The 21,194-nt window shown below is 39.2% G+C and overlaps 1 protein-coding gene across 5 annotated transcripts in view; it reads right to left on the bottom strand.

The window, feature by feature from the left end:
• Positions 1–21,194, bottom strand: part of SLC35D1 (solute carrier family 35 member D1) — a 62,339-nt gene that overhangs the window by 28,753 nt on the left and 12,392 nt on the right. For 2 of the 5 annotated variants that reach the window (XR_003128177.3, XM_049110314.1), the window contains exons 1-8: positions 18,627–18,868; positions 17,660–17,693; positions 17,476–17,562; positions 16,703–16,770; positions 14,998–15,069; positions 14,278–14,346; positions 12,146–12,248; positions 8,021–8,113 (exon numbers count right to left, since the gene is read on the bottom strand). Coding sequence is in view for 2 of the 5 variants with exons in the window: in XM_049110314.1 (XP_048966271.1) it covers positions 8,021–8,113; positions 12,146–12,248; positions 14,278–14,346; positions 14,998–15,069; positions 16,703–16,770; positions 17,476–17,562; positions 17,660–17,693; positions 18,627–18,829 (729 nt within the window). In the remaining 3 variants the exon portion in view is untranslated. Of the gene's footprint in view, positions 1–8,020; positions 8,114–12,145; positions 12,249–14,277; positions 14,347–14,997; positions 15,070–16,702; positions 16,771–17,475; positions 17,563–17,659; positions 17,694–18,626; positions 19,661–21,194 lie in introns of those variants that run through there. The other 3 variants (XR_007410802.1, XM_025428062.3, XR_007410803.1) reach the window with 3 other exon arrangements.

Raw genomic sequence — 21,194 nt, 5'->3', positions numbered from 1 at the left:
TTCACAGAGATTATTATTCATTTAAACTTCCATCACTGTTATCTCTCAGTGACAGATTTGCAAGCAAATTTTTATTTTCCCTAACACAGGGAATAACGGCATAGTGAACATATATTTTATTAATCAGGAGGGGGGAAAAACAACATTTAAAACAAAACTTCTGCCTCTCGGGAAAGCTAATAAAGAGCCATTGTGAAGAAAATGACCTGCTTGGTCATTCTGTGTGACAGAACTAGATGGGCTCCCTGTCACAAGGCCTGCCGTCTTCAATCTTGGCTGAATGGTAGCTGTGATTATGGACTGCACATATAAAGATGTTCAGGCTCTCCTGTTTTGAACCAAGTCTCTGGTTCTACAGGTGCTGGTGGTGTAATGTAATACAACAGGCATGAAAAGAATGTGGCATAATAAATGGGCAAATGGGTAATGTGAATCTACCACTTCCTAAAACTAGGTATTTGGTTTGAATGAGACTTTCAGTTAATAAAAACACTTGGAAAAAAAAAAGTTAAATTAAAAAAAAATGTGTCATCTAGTTGCTTACGTGAAGGAAATTAAGAAAGGGAGTATCTGAGTAAGATTAGGCATTAAAAGCACATAACATAATCAATAAAATCTAGTCCAGGGATACAGATTTTGTCTTATACCAGCTCTAATCAACTGACTCTGGCTGTCTGAACCACTGTCTTTTTTTTTTTTTTTTAAGATTTTATTTATTTATTTATTCATGAGAGACACAGGCAGAGACATAGGCAGAAGGAGAAGCAGGCTGCCTGCAGGGAGCCCAATGCAGGACTCTATCCCAGGACCTCCGGATCATGACCCGAGTCAAAGGCAGACGCTCAGCCACTGAGCCACCCAGCCACCCTGAACCACTGTCTTGGTGAACAGTTGGAGGCTGTCTAGGCTTAGCAAGATAGTGTTGCGACTACGTGGCAGTATCTACAACGAGCATAGGATAAGCACCAATTCATCACCCCGATCTAGTAAGCATGGACTAATTTCAGTGTACACTGGAGTCTTAGACATAATCATTCTCACTCCTGTGAAAATTTGCTAATAAGCAGTCACCAACTTGAGATTTGAGATAGAATCCAAAGCATGAATATTTTTTGCATGAATATTTTTTACATGTTTTGATGCCTTACAAGTTTTGAAACCTGTTTACAAATCACTTACTCTTAAGCCTTTATGTTAAAGAAGCATTCTATTTGGAAAATTCTTTTCCCAAGACACTACTAAGAAAAAAATTGAAATCTTATCCTAGAAAGTAAACTGCTAGGAAACGTACTAAGGCAGAAGATAATGTCTGTAGAGCAAATGGCCTCCATGGCTGCCTGCCTACCCTGCAAAAGTCAGACAAGTTCACAGAGCCAGCGGTCCTGGGTTACCCACCCTATCCTCTCACTACTCTAACTACTAGCCACCACTTCTGCTCCACCTCCTCCTGCTTCTAGCTCCAACAAGGAACTGGAACCCAGATACCTTCACTATCTTTTCTTGCGAGGCTCTGCCACTTATATAAAATCTATGTATTATAACAAAACCACACAATCCAGCTTATTAATAGGGTCTTTTACTATTATTTGAAAAAAGACATACCCTCAAAGGTAAGAATGGCTAAACACATTAGTTTGTCAGTCAAACAACATATAGGGCAAAGAGAAAGTCACTCTTAACTGATGCATCCCCCTTATTTTACATATGAGGATACTAACACCCAGAAAGCAGAAGGGACTTGTCTAGGAGGAAAGAATAATTCAGGGTTTGAGAATCAGTCTGTATGGTCTACAGAGTAATCCAGAAAAATTAATAACCTCTGGACAGGCTAAACCAACAGCCTAAAATTCTTCATTGTTTAGTCAGCAATGCTTAGTAAGAGACACCTCCATGTAAACCATCCATGCAGCAACTTTTCCTGTAAAACTCATCTGAGCCATGTAATTTAACCAGTGATATAATGAAGACATTATACAATGTACCAGTGACTACAGTACTGGCCTTATGAGATCTACAGCAAGGGGTCTGTTCCTCCATCCCTACGTGAGAACACCTAGCAGGGTATACTGTCAAAAAGCCAGGCTCCAGTTCCTGTAACTGTGAATCACTGGCTTTGTGCTGCAGGCAGTCCCTTTTGGAGGAAACAACTAACAAGTTCAAACAGTCTTTCCTAACTGACACTTTGGAAAGCCGTTAGTCAACTGATGCTTGATTGACCTTTATCTATGTTAACAAGATATCCTTTATTAACAGTGACCTGGCTTTTAAATGCACAGTTTCTTAAGAAAGAGAATGTTTTAGTATTAGAAGACACATTTTAAAAAACTAAATGTTGACTACATTGGTTCATTGGTTTCTGGTAAAGCTAGGACTTTGAGAACCTTGAATAAACTTCTTTAAAAATTACTTACATACACACAGACACACACAGACACACACACACACACACACACACACACACACACACACACACACACAAGTTTGGCTTCTCAGAAAACTTTGCCAAGGACTTGCATTAAGCACTCACTGGGATAAGTTGTTCAACTGGATCCTGCTTTTCAATTTTTATAGTAATTTAGGCTTTTCCTTCCTTGGCCTTCAATTCTTCCATAAAAACTATGTCAGCCCTATTAACTGCTCCTCAGAACTCCTGCCTCCCTGGGGAGCTGAACTTTCAGAGCCTTCTTACTGGATTCCTGTCCTAACACAGGGAACTTTTCCCTCTTCTGCCTCCTAAAGTTAACAGTGAGATCTTGAGAAAAATAATTTGGACATGATTTTGCTTCTATTTGCATCCTAGGTTAAGGGTCTGCAACTCTGAATAATGAGAACAAATTAATTTGTCTCACCACACCCAGTTATTTTAAACAGGGATTCATCATAAGATACTCATTATTTATAGAAAAACGTTATCCTTTTCTTATTGTTCCTTTTATAAAATATAATTTAAAATATACCTAGATGGCTCTATAATAAAAAATTATAAAAAGATAAATAGTGAGAAGTCTCCCTCTCATTCCTGTTCTATACTTACTCTCTTCTCACACACATGCTCACACAGGAATTGGTGGTTATTTTATTTATTCTTTCAGAGTCTCTTTACTTAAATTAGTGAATAAAATGTATATGTGTATATATAGTCTTATTTTCCCTTTCTATTTTATTCAAAATGTAGTATACCATAACACAATTTTACACCGTGCTTTAACAATTTACCTTGTTGATCTTTTCACGTAACACATACAGAGCTTCCATGCAAAATGGCTCTGGGTCAAGAAAGCCAGGAGTCCAACAAATGAGAGCAAGTTTATAAGCATTGGTATTCAGGAGTCAGGGAGCAGATGGGCTCACGCCAACCATCAGAACAACAGCAGCCTAGTCTTCACACTGGCAGGTCTTCTGCTCCTCAGAAATTCTGTCTCAGCCCAGAAGGGGCCCTACCTAAAAAACTAGCCAATTCATTGATATAACCTACTCAGTTTATACATGACAAAGCAGTGTGAGGAAGGAGAAGGGACTTGTCCAAAATCAGGCAGTGGTCAAGGACAGAACTGGATGTTACTAACTGTTTCATCTAATTAGATGTTGCTTCTGCATTCCACCCCCAATGTTTCCACTGTACCTCTTATATCACAAACTCTTAGGGACTCATCATATCTGCAGAGTAAATTTTAAATTCCTATATCTAGCACTTGTCCCAACTTAGATAAAAGAAGAGCGTGATGTGGTGGGAAAAGCGAGAATAATGGTCATGGTCAGAAAATCAGAGTTCTAGTCTGAGCCCTCTCTGGGCCCCAATTCCCCCAACTGTGAAAGAAGCTTGAACTAGATGTACTCTAAGGTCTCTCTGAAGGTCTCTAATGTCGTTGACTGCCACTGTCTAAGCATACTGAAGAGCAATGCCTATGCTCATGGTATTAGTTCCACCTGGAGCATACCTTTTGTTTCTCTTCCTCCACATCCTTCAAGGCCCACCTTGATCTTCCTGGTAATCACCTACTCAAAAAATGCTTCTTGTAAACAATCTGAGCACTCCTACCTTAGCACTTAGAACCTGTTTTTCCCTCCAACCAGAGGACTCCTTCTAAAGAGCCACACAAACTACTCTCAGTCCATTCAATTCAATGTCTGCTCAAATGACACTGAAGATGCTTTCCCTAACTACCTTATCCCAAGTAGCACTTCCTCAATCACTCTCCTCCTTATTCTATTTCTCCTCATAGTTTTATTATACAATTTATGTTTAGTTGATCTCACCCAATGGATTGCAAGCTCCTTTAAGCAGGGACAGGTCTTTTGTCCTTTCTCTTTTCTTTCTTTTTTTTTTTTTTTTTAATTTAGAACAGCACCTGAGTAAAGCACTCAGAACACTTAGTAAATATTTGTTGAACAAAAGCAATATGATTATTTGTAAAAGATTAAGTAACAACCAGGCCAAGCTGCAGAAACTGTACTTCTAACACTACTCTGAAGGTATTTCTCACATTCAGTGGCTTTTTCTGTAAGAAAGCCCTGCACAAACTCCCAAACAGGGATAAAATATAAGTCAGAGAGGTAGCAAATGACTCTGAGAGTTGTAGTTATGCTAACAGTAAGAGATCTATCTGGAGTCAGACTGATTCTAGTTCTAATGTCTGCCACTGCGGAGCCTTAACCATGTCCTTAACCTCTATAAATCAAATAACAACCTACCTCATAGGTATGCAATGAGAATCCGGGAAAATGATTTATGCGAAAGTATCTTGTCAGATACAAGGCATCATACCCTGTAAGTAAAGTCTTCCTAAAGGCCAAAAGTAGCCTCAAATTGTTAATATGGGAACAGCTTTATTTAATGATAAACTGCCTCACGAAGAGAGTTCATTCTTAAGAAAAATACATGCACACACAGGAATGTCTACTTATACACATATGTATCTTGAAGGAAAAGCACAAGTTTAAAAGGTACAATGAAAATGAACCCTACTTACTAGAATTCTTACCCCAAATCCTGCCATATATCCCTTCTGTAATATGAAACCCTTTTTGCCACGACTTCAGACATACAGCCTACTGACTACTATGAAACTGAATCTTCCAGGGGAGGAAGTAAAACTGTGACCTCTTATGGAACAATGAGCCTCTTAGATGTGTCAGGTCATCTGTGGCTTCCACACATTGTCTCTGTGGTGGTTAATAAAAGTAAATCACTCAACTACCTAAGTTATATCTCTAACCACTCCCAGAACAGGTTAGCATTACTTGTTGCAGTTAGTAGATAAGAAAACCAAACCCTAAAAAGCCAATCTTGATATTCAACCCACACCAATTTCTTCCGAACCTAAATATGTATTGTACTGACTGACAAGCAGGTACTTTGATGCTAGATTTTATGCCATCTCTGTAGCATGCCAAGTTTTCCTTGTATGACAAGGAGTATGTCATAGTTCTCATATATTCCCAAGAGAACTTAACATAGAGCTTTCTTAGCATAATGAAGATGCTCAGAAATACTCATCTGTATTGAACTTAAAATGAAATTGCAGTAATGTGTCTTACAAGCACGCAAGGAATTCAGGAACAGAGTCAAACAGAATTCTCACTTCCTAAGTTTCAAATGCAATTTATAGCCTACCAAAACAACACTGATTATTCATATCAGTTGTATTTTAATTTTGTTTGTAGGCAAGCCTCCACGAGGTATCTCATCCCCTACAAGGAGACAAAATTGACCCACTTCCATATTATATCTCATGATATCCCCAAAACACTTCTCCCACAGAACTTACAACTGTTTATTGTCCTGATGTTGACATGTCTACTCCCCAAGACAACTGTATGGTCCTCAAAGGCAAGAAAACCATCTAATTCATCTTTTTTTTTTTTTCTTATCACCTAAGCCTGAAACTGCAAGATGTATGGTAACACTTAACTATTTAAGAATGTCAGAATGATACCATGTAAAGAAGAGAATGTTAAGAAAAAAAGCATGATATTGTAAGACTGCCAGTGTGGCCCCAGTAAACGTTTTATAAGAACAATATTAGTAAGAATGAGGATAAACATTAATGTGAAACCAAAAACATTGACAGGGTTTGATCACAGAACAATAAATTCAGCTTCCACTAGTTTATCATACCAACTTGAAAAGTATTTAGGTGACCTCTGTCATTCTTAAAAAAATTTCTTCCAAAATAAGCCTTTCTTGACCTTGGCCTGGCACTTTCGTTGGAAACCACAAAAGAATTACTCAAATTCTACTCTTCTGCATAAAAAAAGAAGAAAAGAATAAGAGGAAAATCTAAATCTTATCCTCATATAGGTGATAAAGCAACTTTTTCACTCTGAGAAAACGTTCTCAATTAAACTGAAGCATTTCCAGTTGAATGTTACTGAACTTTCAAATATGCGTGAATTACGCTATAACCTGGCAGATAACTTCTAGTTAAATGATCATCACTCTGGAATGAAGAAATATCTCCTTTGGTCAATTTTTTCAAGTAGCTACAAGCTACTAGTCAAAGTTTCAAATTAATGAGAATCGTATCTTTGCCAAGTCTATAAAATACCTAACCACATTAATTCTTCCAACTTTCTCAGGTACAGATTGGCCTCAAGATTTGGAATTAGCCAGGCTGCCATGTGGGGCCTGGTTACTTTACATTACATTCTTGCCCCAAAGCTAAAGAGTAAGAGGTGCTTCCTGCCTAGAGAGAGGAAGAACACCATGGAAAGACCAGGGCCTCTGGAGGTAGGCCTGAGTTTAAACCCTGACTCTATTCCCTGACAAGTATGGCACTGGACAAGGGACCAAGTCTTTCCAAACCCTTATTTCCACGTTGGTAAAACAGAGATAATTCAAACTTTCTGGAACTGTTGTGGGGACTACATTTATATTATGTATTAAGTCACTAGCACACAATAGGAACTCAATAAATACTAGTTTCTCTTCCCACTTTTTTCACAGTCACAAAATACTTATTCAACACTCTTTATTAAACAGAGCAACAGCTCCATTTCCTACTTTGGAGTCACTTTTAGATCTGCTGGCAGCCAGGTCACAGTTCACTAAAGCATTTATAGATGTTCAAGATGATCTATATCAGTTTTTTATGAATAAAACAAAGCACCTTTATAAGCTTTATACGGTCTTTTCCTATCTTTGATAGAATAACAATTTTTTAATAATCTAACTAATTTCAAAACTTTTCTTTATTTTGGCTGCCACTGATATGTGAGAATTGTCACTGTCATAAGAGTAAATAACCAACACATTTATTAGCCAGAGGCATCATTAGATGAAATCTTGTTAGAAATTTGGCAAAATTCTAGGTTTCCATTTAGTTTGTAAAATTTTGTGAACTCTAACAAAGTGGTATCAATTTTTCTCCTATGAATATGGGTTTATTTTATTTTATTTTATTTTTTGAATATGGGTTTATTTTAAAGAAAAATTCATTTTTCTCCCTTAAGAAAAATTCTTACGTAGATTCATTTTGCTACTCTATTATGGGTTTATTTAGGTAATCATTTTAGAAAATGAGTAAACTATAGTTGCTATTTACACAGTTAAGTTACCACATGGTGCTAAATATCTCCTGAGGAAAAAACCCAGTTTGGGATTTAAGCCAGCATGACAACAGTACAACAGAAAGCCAAACATTCTGTTTAGGTTTGAAGAATTCTACTAGTTTAAGGTTTTTTGTTTTTCGAGGATAACCTACCCCTATTCTTACTTTGTAGTTTAGTAGAAATGTAAAAATTCCCTTCCTCTAGCCTTTTGACACGTAAGAGAAGGACACTAGTTGGCATGCACTCTTTTTATGTTAACAGCCAAAGCTATTTTGAGTCATTTTAGTAGATCCAATACTTATGCCAAGAAAAAAGGTTAGCATGACATTAGCAAGCTAAAAAAATAAACTCTGTTTTTGGTCACTCAAGAAACACATCCCTTTTTAACAACCCCACAGTCTATCTTGTGGACATAAGTAATAATACAGCTCAAAAAATAAGCCATTAAATCATAATTAACAAGTCCTACCTTTTGCGCATCTCCTGTAAAATAGGCAATGGCCAGAGTGGGCAGAATCATGAACAGTGCATTGTAATAGAGCAGACCATATTTTCCCAGCTCCTGGAATAGTAAATAATTAGGTGTTTCATTTGGTTCTAGCAGAAAGAAATACACAACCTTATACAGAATACCACTCTTACTACTCACACATACACACACACCCCTCCCCCACAATATAGTGAATCAGCTAAGTCATAAGTTTGGCAAACATGAAGTAACCTAAGCTTTCAAAAGGAAAAAAAAACAAAAAACACAAACATACAAGATTTTAAATTAATTCCAAGTAAATTCTTTGAGTGCTTAAAATCAGGGAATAAAAAATAACACCAACTAGCTACCTCAAAACAGTAAGCAGGGAAGAGGTTATTCTGTTTTTCTTTTTTTTTTTTTTAAGATTTTATTTACTTATTCATGTGACACAGAGAGAGGCAGAGGCAGAGACATAGGTAGAGGGAGAAGCAGGCTCCCCGTAGGGATCCCAATGCTGGACTCAATCCTGGGACTACAGGATCATGCCCTGAGCCAAAGGTAGATGCTCAACCACTGAGCCACCCAGGGGTCCCAGGAAGAGGTTATTTTGAATATATACATGTCTTTCTATAAAAACACAATCCTGAGGCCCTTTCCTATCCAGAACTAAATCAAAAATCAAGTCAGTCTTGAACTTTTCAGAACCATAAAGAAGTCCCATTTAAGAGAGATAGGTAGATACCAACACATACACTCACACCTAGGCCAACACAGATAGACATAACTTGCCAGTGAAGTATTTACAAAAATATATGTGAAGTACAATGAAAATTCAGATTACTCTATATACAATTCCCAAAAGTATAGTTTGTTGTGCCCTCAGTTATTGGGAAGGAACAAAAGAACCACATACAGCTTCAACATAGGGAGCCTACAAGTAGTCTGGGCTCACTTCCCACTTTTAATTCACACTCTTCTAAGACATTCAGCCAGAAGCAGTCACCTGAAAAGGTAGGTCAGAGTTTGACCAGAGCAAGGGGGATGAAGTACTGAGTAGTGAAGATGGGGGCATGATATTTGCCTAACTTCTGTGGTGAGAGAATTGAATGATATGAAAAGTCAAACTACCTTCTCAAAAGCCACTTTGAAAAACTGGAAACAAATATCCAACAATAAAAAAACTACTTAAAAAAAATAAATAAAAATAAAAAATAAAAAATAAAAAATAAAATAAAAAAACAAAAAAACTACTTGATTAGATGAGGATACTACAATGAAATATTATGCAAACACTAAAAATGTTAGATACTGACAAGAAAAGATGTTCATGAAACTGTACTGAAAAATATAAATTAGAAAACATTATATATTGCTTTTCATTTAAAATTTTACAAAGTGTCTACATACACATACACATACTTATCCTCTAAAACTGTGCTGCTCACTTGATAGTAGAATTAAGGGAGATTTAGATTTTCTTCCCCTTACTTATATGTTTCTTCTACTCTCATTATAAATGTGTATTATCTGTATTATTTCTTTAAAGTTAGAAATGTTTTAACATTTCTGTTAAATGTAGCACTAAGTCTTTATGCCACATGACTTATGCTCAAAGACAAAGAACCATGATTTAAGCAGTCCTGAAATTACAGGAAATAACACTTCTGATATATTTATTTATTAAAGATTTTATCTATTCATGAGAGACATAGAAAGACAGGCAGAGACATAGGCAGAGGGAGAAGCAGGTTCCCAGAGGGGAGCCTGATGCAGGACTCAATCCCAGGACCTCAAGATCACAACCTGAGCCAAAGGCAGACACTCAACCACTGAGCCACCCCGGTGCCCAACACTTCCAATTTATTAACAGCATCTTGGGGCAGGCATACTGCCTTTCAGATAAACCAAATAACTAATTGCCAAAGCCACCACAAGCATCAATGAAAAGATGTGCCTCATTTCTAAAGCAGCAAGAGAAAAACCATCACAGAAAACAACCTTTTTTTTTTTTTTAAAAAAAAGATTTAGTTATTTATTTATTCATGATAGACACACACACAGAGAGAGAGAGAGGCAGAGACACAGGCAGAAGGAGAAGCAGGCTCCATGCCGGGAGCCTGAAATGGGACTCGAGCCCAGGACTCCAGGATCACGCTCTGGGCCAAAGGCAGGCGCCAAACCACTGAACCACCCAGGGATCCCCCACAGAAAACAACCTTAACAAGAGATGCCCCATCAGTCAGAGATGTACTCTAGACTGTGCTATCCTATACTGTAGCCACCAGCCATATTCAGTTATTTCAATTTAATTATAATTAAACAAATATAAATATAATTAAACAAATATAAATTTAGTTCCTCAGTTGTGGCAGTCATCTATTGGGTGCTCAACAGCCACGTGAGACTAGTGGCTACTGTTAATGGACAGTAGAGATATATAAGATTTCCATCATCACAGAAAATTCCATTGGACAATACTGTTTTATACAGGTGAGGCTGCTGGACAAACCAAATGTTATTACTGGTACCTATTTTCCAAAGCAGCAAATGGGCTGAGGAAAATACAGAGTACAACTATTTCCAACTGCTCCCTTTTATCTAGCTATTTCAAAAAGATAAAAATGTCTAATTAAGACACAATCATCATACAAAATTGTCAAGACAAATAAATTGAGAACAAAACACAAAGTTATACTTAAGGAAAATTTGTTGGAAACAATCTACATTGACCCTATTTCTTTAAAGAGCTTCAAAATAAACCTTCTCTGAGAATAACAAAAGCTACTGGGATGGGCATTCACTCTATGGTTCTTTATGGAGAAGGAAAAGCCCCCTGCCAAGACAATACCAACTTGACACTATTACTACTTTTGAATAGTTGGGCATTAGTATTTATGATCTCAACTCAAAAAAATGACCTGAAGTAGTTTTAGAAATAACACACATAAACAGAGCAGACTAAAAACAAAGCAGGTAAGTCATGTGGCTTAGAAAACACAGGTAAGGAAATAAGATAAAGTCATAGTCAGTTGCAAGATTTAATTATAAAAATACACCACTGTTCAGGAAAAACTATGGTAGCATCTATGAAATCTCATGTGGGTCCTTACACAGGATACATCATAATAGAAAGGACAGCTCCTTCAATAATAATAACCCTATGATATATGCACCTGAGTTCTACACAGAGGCTTTTTTTTAAAGATTTATTTATCTATTTATTTAAGAGAGAGAAACAGCTCATGTCTCTGAGTGGAGTGGGAGTTAGGGGTAGGGAGGGATAGGCAGAGAACCCCAAGCAGACTCCCCACTCAGTGCAGAGCCCACATGGAACTCAATATGACGACCCTGAGATCATGACCTGAGCCGAAACCAAAAGTCAGACGCTCAATCAATGAGCCACCCAGGTGTCCCCATGTAGCTGCTTACAATAATGCGAATTTATACCATAATGCGGTGAAAGCAGTATGACTCAAATTTCCTGCTTTCTGATGGCCTGGCTTAACTTAAAATTAAAATTGAATATGTATTTAATTCAAAGTATATAGTAGACTAACAAAAAATATCTGTAAAGCCTTTGTGTGCATGATGCAAGTTAAGAGAAAAGAGCTGGATATGTAAAGTTCATATATATGAGATCTAGGCCAAAGAACTCAGTATTATTCCTAAGAGAGAGCAATCCTAATGCTCCCTAAAGTTTCCCATTATTTGTGGGACAAATAAACAAAGTCTGTTCTTGTTCTGCAGCCCCTCTTGACACTCACTTCTCCTCAATTCTGCTCAAGGGTTTCCAGATATTTCTTTCTTGTCCAGGTCCCTCACCAACTCCTCTAGAACACAGCCATGAACATTTATGGCACTTTTCTGAAATGAACACCCCTCTCCCAAAGTCAACAGTCACTCAATCTCTTCCAGAAAAGCTAACAATAAAATCTACTTGCTAATTTATAACTGAAAAAGTTCCTTATGTGAGTAGCAAAGTATAGGCATTGTATCCTTAGAGATCCCTAGATCTTTCCCTTTTCTCCTATTTTTCTTTATTCCCTGCTTTTTTCCTGACAAAGTGACATTTCCACTCCCAACATCAGTAAACATCTCTTAAAGATTTAGACTGCTACCTACTTTTGAATCTAGTTTCTGTTTTACATATGCGCCATTTGCTGCTGTCAGGACATCATTTATCAGAATGAAAACATATCCTTCCAGATCAAATGCCAAATCAGAGCTGTAAAACACAAGCAAGACTTTAATAACTTACATTTAAAGAACAAGCATGTAATTTTAAATAGGTCCGAAGTTCAATAAATGAAAGAACATATTCTTATCAAGGTAAGTGAACATTAGGCATTTTATTGGCTATTAGTATTTCTTGATTCCTGGTGATAATTTGCAATTTCATACTCAATAGGGAAATCTTCAGAAACGAGAAATACTAATACTTAAACACAATCATTAGCAATAATTGATCATGTCAGTTAACAGCACGCTGCTCTGAATTCAAAGTCAGACAACAAGAACAAGTAAAATTCACCATTATAATTACATCTGAAGCAGGAAGAAGGCATCAGAGCTCAATTTCAAAGAGAAGGAAACCAAAAAAATGAGGTTGTTAACAAGTCATTTTCCAAGGATTCATTCACACAAAAGGCAAGCTGTACAGGTGACTGGGTTACTGTGTAGAATTTCGGAAGCATAGATTGTAGTGAGTTCTGAGATCAAGCTGCAGTAGTGTCTAAGCACATAGGAGGAACTCAATTACTTAAACGGTTGCTTAGAAAGCCTATGAGATATAACTGGCAGGATTTGGGAAACTGAAGACTTCTAGTATTTAGTTGAGCAACAGACACAAGATAAAAACTTAGTAAACTGAATAATGAAAATCTATGCCTTCAGTATACTTTAGCACCCTAGTTAAAAAGCGGCCCAATATCCTGTGATTGTGCAAAACTAGCTAACTAAGCTAGCTAAACTAGCTAAACTAGTACATGGAATCGACATCTGAAGAACTCTGTGTCCCTGCAATTTTAGGCAGAACTAGCCTAATGTATATCCCCTCTTCCAAGCAGCCTGACAACCTTCTAACTTCAGACTCCCTCTGCCCAATCTCCTTCCCAAGTAAAAGGTTCTGATTAGATAAGGCTGATCCAGAGAGCAAGCCTCCTCAGAAACTTTTTGCAGGCCAGGGTTGGCCCTGAGGAACTCCTGTTGTTTGGTTCAATTCTGGATCCCACAGCTTTAAGGAAATGCTTCAAAGAGGTTAAAGGCTCATATAAAATATTTCTTCAAGAAGGTGATATTACCTAAAGGGAAAAACAGTCAGCTATATAACTAAATTCTAGTAACCAATTTTTCTATCCTTTTCCTTTTCTTTTTTTTTTTTAAGAATGAAATTTTACTTGGAGATTTAGGGTGGAATTTGACTTAGAATATTTCCCCCCACCTCTACCACAGGAATGATGAAGGTAAATGAGCCAAAACAAGAAGCACACTGAACTCCCAGACAGAAAATCTACGTCGGACAGAATCTGTGGTATTAGCAAACCCGTATATGCCTGCCCCGGCTAAGTAAAATGTACAAAGCTTCTAGTCATTACGTTAATTTTAGGAGTCTTTGGGCATACATTTTTCTCCCTGCATTTTAAAACTGAAACTTAAGCACAATGGAAAAAAGCTTCGGTAATTTAATAGAAGATCTAAGTTACGGCATTCGTGATAGATCTTAGGTGAGGCCAAATAAAGAAATTCTATTATTTATTATTCCACCACATGGCAAATAATTCATTATCATTTGTCTTTTCTGAGACACTATTTTTTTAGCACTATGTAAAGTAAAAGAATAGCACATGATTTAAAAAGCACACAGGCTTTGGAGTCAGACACAAATTCAAATTCCAGCACTGCCATTTACTAGCTGTGTAACCTTGACCAAATTTCTGAACTTAGCTTTCAGTTTCCTCAACTAAAAATAGGAAAATTATACCCATATCTTTCAGAGGTGTTGTAAAGAATGCATAAATACGTGTAAAATGCCAAACATACTACGTGACATATGGTATGTGCTCAGTAAGTAGAAGAATCAGGTTTTGCCAGCCTTGACCTTAATATGGCCCAAAAGATTTAACTTTCCAAAGAGTCTTTGGGATGCTTTTCAAAGACATGATTCTTACTTAGCCTATAAAAATTCTCTTTATTGGTAATTGATTATTATCAATAATTATTGATAATTTCCAATGTGGTCTTAAATACATTCTTACCTGGCAGCTACAAAGGCTCCAATAATCATTGCAAATACAGTCATCTTAATACCCCAAGAAAAAGTCTTCCTACAAAATAAAATTTAAAAAGTGCATACATGTGTCTTTAGTTATTTGCAGAGACTCATTCTTACAACATAGACAGAAAAAGTGTTTTCCTTAAAAAAGCTATGAACATCATGTTTTAAATGTTTTCAAGGAATTGGATATTTCAAAGAATCCTTTTGATGAAGCAAAAACTTAAACAGAAAAGTATACTCATTTTTTCCTTATTCTTATATTTACTATTATTATTGAGCTTGAATCTTTGTAAATCAGAATTTCTTTAAGTAGAAAAAGGTCACACACATTTGTAATATTAATAGCTAAGACAGGAATACTATTTAAAACCTATATTGAAAAAAAAATTTTTTTTAAATAAAATAAAAAAATAAAACCTATACTGATGTTTCTGACCCAGCACCCAATGGCACCAGTAGGTATAGGAATTCCTGAAAGTGTATCTCATGTTCAGACAAATGCCAACTTCAATTCATAATCTTCCCAACTACTCCTCCCATAAACTATCAACTCCTACAGTAAAAAAAAAGTAAGTGCATAAACTTCTCAAAAGATAAAGTAGAAACAAGACAGATAATTTTACTATCTCACATATACTGGGACCCTTTTCAAGATGACTAAGGTCTGTTTAGGACTAAATATATCAGAAATTTGGCTCACTTGAGTAAAACTCCTTCAGCAAACATTGTAAACAGGATGGAGAACCTTCTCAGAACTGTAAACATTGGCAAGCTGGAAAAAAAAAAAAGGAAAAAAATACAATTCGTTAAAATAAAGTTTAAGAATTTATTTTTTAAACTAAACCTCTTCATATAAATACCCTAAAATAATGCTAATCTCTTCCTTCCATTATGCTGATTAATTCTGTTCCATGTTGATTAATCTGTGATTGAATTCAGCTTTTATTTCTCTCTAGAAATAATTATTACTTGAAAGCCTGAAAGAGTTGCTTTTATAAAACTACTAGAAGTGAGAAACACCAAGCTATCTATAAAAAGTGGTAGAGATCATATAGCTATTATCAAAGACTAGTATGGCCACTTTTTAATTTTACACTACTTATCATACAAATCCCCTCAACAGTAACCATGTTAGTTTTTAAAAGAAAAAGATTCCTTTCTTCCTTCTTTACTAGACTGATCTTACTTCCCACCCCCCAATCACAGCATCTCCAACCCTCCAAAGAGCACCTATGATAATCTCACCCCATGAAATATTTGCTTGTCCTTTTGTGGAAGTACTTTTTTCTTCCTCTAAATTACCAGAGCACTTTGCTTGCACTAATCAAACACACAGCCTCTTGCAATATAGTTATTTCTGAATATATCTCATCTCACTCCAAAGTGCCTTATACTTAGATGGCAACCAAAGATAGGATATGAATGAATGGATGACTAAATGCATGACAGTGGATGAAAAAGAGCAAATTCTATACAAGCAGCACTTTGCAGCAGGTCTGCATTTCTTTCCAAGTGGGTAGTGAGATGGAAAAGGATGCCCCATCCATGATAAATCTGACTTCTATGAACCCTCTCCCAGAGATACCATTATGGTTACTCTGCAAGGTTTCTTGAGTCTGAAGAAAGAGGAAATGAAAAATGCTTTGTCTCTGATCCTCAGAAATCTCCCCATTCTGTTTTATAATCATCTAATATGCCAAGGGGTTAGCTTAAGTGGAAGTAGTGAAACCATGGATTTCTGTTAAATGGCTTCTCCATGTGTATAATTTTAATATCACAAACACCTACACACTATACTCCTTAAGTGGAGAAGCCAAGAATTAGGAGGTTAGAGGATAATAAAACAGTAATGTCACAGAGCACAGAACTATTGCTTCTTTCTAAAAGTGAATATGCTGCCTCTACGGTGATATGATCATAGGTATAATATTAATCCTATTTGTATCAGAGTTCCATCGGATGTCATTTTAACTACATCACGTTCAAAGAAAAACTACAAAATTTCTCACACCCACCCTCTGATTTGGCTTTAGGGAACTTGCCTAAAATATAGTATTTATAAATTGTATTTAAAGAATTAAAATCCCAGGAGCCTAGCCTATAGTCTTCACTACTATAGGTCTGGAAAAATAATGAAAATCTCCTATAAGCAATTTGCAATATTTTAAGACTTCTATAATAAAGTAAGGGGGGGGGGGTAAAAAACCCAAAACACATAAAAAGTCTTTCTCTTCAAACTTAAGAGAATTTAAACTAAAACCTTTGGTGTAATCTTATTTACTAACAAAAGCTTTCTGGTTCTTTCATATTTTCCAGAATCAATAACAATGTGTTAAATATTTGACATTCAGGTACAGTTTTAAGAATACATATTAACCTCACTAGTAAAATAAAGTTATCCATACTTCAGTTTCTTTGTGCTGAACAGTCCCGTGATTTGGTTCCCAAAATATAGTAGAGGTAGTGGAAACGTCTAGAAAATTTAAAAAGGGATAAAAGAGCTCAATAATAAAGATAGCTAAAACAAAGTCCTTTCAAACATAACAGTTTTGTTTATACGATCAAATTCTTTCTGCTTAAAACATAAGATTAGAACTCATACACAATTTTGGCCCCCATGAAGCCCAAAAAACATTATTCCTGGATAAACAGCACTACTATGGCAGAGAGAGGGAAGAATGGAGAAGAAAAAAGAAACAGAAATATGAATATGATCAAATCACATGAGATAGAAACATCACTTGCTCTAAAATATGATACTGTATTAGCCCATGGCTCTAATGTCAGCAGAAAAGGGAAAGGTATTTCATCTTTATGTGGAGTCAAGCAGAGGCAGATAGAAGAGTAAGAAAACAAACCCAAGGAATAATGAATGCAGGATACACTGACCTGATTTGATTAGATGGATGTAGAAAATGCAAAACAGCTATACTCCCAACAAGTGTTCATTAATTAAAACAACACAAGATTTCTGAGGGCTTTCTTCCCTTAATTTTAAAGAATTGGTAGGACTTTTTAAGACACATATTACTCCATTTATTCTTTGCCTTCACTATACCCACTCTGGGTGATTTCAAGACTGCAATTTTTAAATATGCAGAGGACTGATAAAAATATAGAACGGTTTTCAGAAAATAAAGTGTTTTTTTTTTGTTTTTTGTTTTGTTTTGTTTTTTACCTTTCGAGGTACATTTCTGTCAAGGTCAGGAAACTTGACTACTCTGAGTGCCTTTCCCACCCAGAGAACTGCCACTGTGGCCACCATCTGTAAACAGAGAACACAGATTCACTGTTCTACATATAAAGACACACACAGAAGCTCTAACGACATAAACCACGTAATGCTGAAGATTCCAACTAACCTGGCCAAGTCCAACACATAGTGAGGAGGGAAATCTACAAAACGGTAGAGAGAGAGAGAGAGCGAGAGAGAGAAAAAAAATACAGGGTCAGAAAATGCCAAACACAGCTCTGTGAATTCAATTCGCACATCTGCAACCTTAAAATGCATTTTGAAACAAACACCAACGTCTGCCCCTTAACCAAATGAAAACGTGAGGGAAAAAAATATCCCTTGCGGGTTGTCAGGCAACACCGCTGATTTTGTAGCCTCGGGCGGCCACTTGTCTCATCCTGTCCGAGTCCACAATTTTCAGTCAGCTGCCTGCAACGAACGGATGTTTCAAGGGAGGGAAGATGCAGGTCTCCCCGATGGTTCACATCTTTATTTATTTATTTTTTTTGTTTTTTCTTTTCTTTTTTTTTTTTTTGGTTCACACATCTTTTAAAACAAAAACGCTTCTGCTTCTGCCTCAGGGTCCCAGTGACAGGATCGGAATCTTCCTCCACGAGCCGGAGGATGCGCACGTCCCCGGAGGCTGTCAGCGAACTCGGGGACCCCGAAGCCCCGGCCCTCGGCCCCGACTGCGCGGAGGGCGCGGCTCCCACCCCGGCACAGCCCACGAGCCAAAAGTCACGGGGCAACTCCGCTCCATCGCTCCGAACCGCCAGGTTTCCTTCCAGGGCGCCGCTCGGCGGGCGCTTTCCCACAGCGGGCGGAGCGCGCGCGGGACGGTCCTCAGGTCCGCGCGAGGAGCCGGCGCCGCCCCCGCACCCCGGGCCCGCGCGCGGAGCCGGCCCCGCAGCCGCCCCGGCCGCGCGTTCGCCGCCCGCCCTCCTCCCCAGCTCCCGCCCAACTTTGTTCAGCTTTAACTTCAGCGGCCGAAGTCCAGGGGGCCGGCGCCCCGCCGCCGCCGCCGCCGCCGCCGCCGCCGCGCGCGCTCCTCCCCACGGCCTCGGCCGCCGCCGCCGCCGCCGCCTCGGCCCTACCTGTAATTGGTGAGCACGCTCTTGTTGACCACCACGATCAGGAAGGAGCTCACGCCGTAAAAGCCGGCGGCCAGCAGCTTCAGGAACACCGTCAGCGTTTCGGCCGACGCCATCCCCAGCTCCTCCTCATGTCTGTGTGTGGAGGATTTCGCGGGGGCTTCTCCTTTAACCCGGGCATGCTGACGTCTATGAACTTCCGCCATGGCGGCGGCGGCGGCGGCGGCGGCGGCGGCGGCGGCCCGCGAGGGGAGCGGCGGGCGGGCGGGCCTGGCGGCGCGGGGGCCTGCGGTGCTGGCTCGGGGGACTCGCGGCGCCCGGGCCGGCGGACGGTGCCGGCTGCGCCCTCGCCGCCTCGGCTCCCCGCCCGCTCGCCGCCCGTCCCCGCCCAAGGGCAGGGACGCCGGGTTTCACGCGCTCGGGGACTTTGCTCGGGCATGATGCAACGCCGGGTCAGAGGGTAGGGGCCGCGCCGGGGTGGCCAGGACCGGGCCGGGGAGGCCCGGGGCGGGGGCCGCGGCGAGCCGAGCGCGGGCGCGCAGGGCGGACAGGCCGGGGCCGAACCACTCGGGGACTGCGGGGCGCCGGGCGCCACAGCACAGCCACGGGCGCCGGAGCCGGCTCGCGCCTGCGCGAGTCTCCGGGTCTGGCCGCCGCCGCGTGCCCTCGGCGGGGAGGCTGGCGGCGGGGGGCCCGGAAGCCGTATTCTCCGGATAACAGTCGCCACCAAAGGACGAACAAGCCTCCCCTCGGGAACAGGTGGCTGGCTAAGTCGTCCTCGGGTGCGAACGCGTCGATACCCACTTGGAAGGCTCTTTTGGTCTCCCTTGCAGAAAGTCCAAAAGCCCTTCGGAAGAATCATACGTGGATAAAAGGAAACACTCAGGGCAGCCCCGGCGGCCCAGCGGTTTAGCGCCTGCCTTCGGCCCGGGTGTGGTCCTGGAGGCCCGGGATCGAGTCCCACGTCGGGCTCCCTGCGTGGAGCCTGCTTCTGTCTCTGCTTCTCTCTTTCTGTCTCTCTCATGAACACACAAAATCTTAAAAAGAAAGAAAGAAAAAAAAAAAGGACACTCAACATTTCATTCTGTATTCCCTCGGGCTCCTTACCTTTTCTGAACCTAGGAACCCCCCACTCCCAACAATACTTTGCAGATCAAGGGAAAACTTGCTTAAGAAAAATGTAGACATGTCTAAAAATGTAGTAAGATAATAAAGCAACTTGGGGATTGGTGATGGAGCAAAGGTTTGGGAACTGAGTTCCAATTCTAGGAATCCTAGAAATGCCCTCTCACTAACCGCGAGCTCTTGGGCCAATTACTTGACCTCTCCTTATCGCCATAGATGTAAAACTAGTGCACAGCTAGTTTTCAGTAAGTGACAGCCATTGTTACATTACACAAACAAATCATTATTATCAGCTTGAACAGAGAAATGACATACCTAATGTCAAAAAAGAAAAAAACTTTTATTTCTCTATCGTTGTCTTTTTTATTTTATCCCGTATTTTTAAATTGTGGTAAAATGTACATAACATAAAATTTACCATTTCAACCTGTTTTTTATCATGATAAAATGTGCTTAGTATAAAATTTATCATTTTACCACTGAGTACAATTCAGTGGCATTAAGTACATTCACATTGTTGTGCAACTTTCACCACTAATTTTTTCATCATCTCTAACTGAAATTACGTAACCGCTAAATAGTCATTCTCATTCCTCCTCAACTCCAACATCTGGTAACCCTATTCTTTCTGTCTCTATGAATTTGACTATTCTGGGTACCTCATAGAAGTGGAGTCATAGGGAATTTGTCCTTTTGTGTCTGACATTTCACTTAGCATAATACTTTTAAGGTTCATCAGCTTTTAGGATACGTCAGAACTTTTTTTTTTTAAGGCTAGATAATACTCCATTCTGTGTACTCCATTCTCCATGCTTTTGATCCATATCTTTTTAGTTTTTCCACGAATATTCCTTAGGAAACACTGGTAAACAGAATGAAGTTCTTGACATGGCGCACAAGGACTTAGGGGATGTGGCTTCTGCCCACATCTCCAGAGGTGCTCCTCACATTTCCCTACCGAAGCTGTAACTAAACTAAACTATGCCCAGTCCCCTGAAAAACAATGTGGGTTCCTGCTTCTGCGTCTTTACTCCCATTTTTCCCTCCTTCTGGGCGGCTTTTTCTCTCACCCTCCTCTCCCCTATCCTGAAGAACTCTTACTTTTACTTTAGTATTTAGGCAGTATTACCTCCTCTTTGGGTACCCTCTTTCATACTGCCCTCCACGCCCTCCAAAGAATTGACATCTCTCCTTTGTGCCCCTGCCACCCCATCTTTGTACATCCCCATTACAGAGGCTCTGGAATTATATGTTTACATGTCAGTCTGTTCCAGTAGACAGTGAGTTCCCTAAGGACAAGGACAAGCAGGGACACCTAGCACAATTTAAATGTTTTTGCTGAATGAATAACTTTTTAACAATGAGGGAAAATGGCCAGATGTTTAACTGCTAGCAGCAAAAGAAAAATAACTAGAAAATTATATTTTGGGATCCCTGGGTGGCGCA

The sequence above is a fragment of the Canis lupus genome, chromosome 5, assembly GCF_003254725.2.
Source record: "Canis lupus dingo isolate Sandy chromosome 5, ASM325472v2, whole genome shotgun sequence".
NCBI classification, from domain to species: Eukaryota; Metazoa; Chordata; class Mammalia; order Carnivora; family Canidae; genus Canis; species Canis lupus.
The sequence above is the reverse complement of the archived record's forward strand: the minus strand, read 5'-3'. Positions and strand labels throughout refer to the sequence as shown.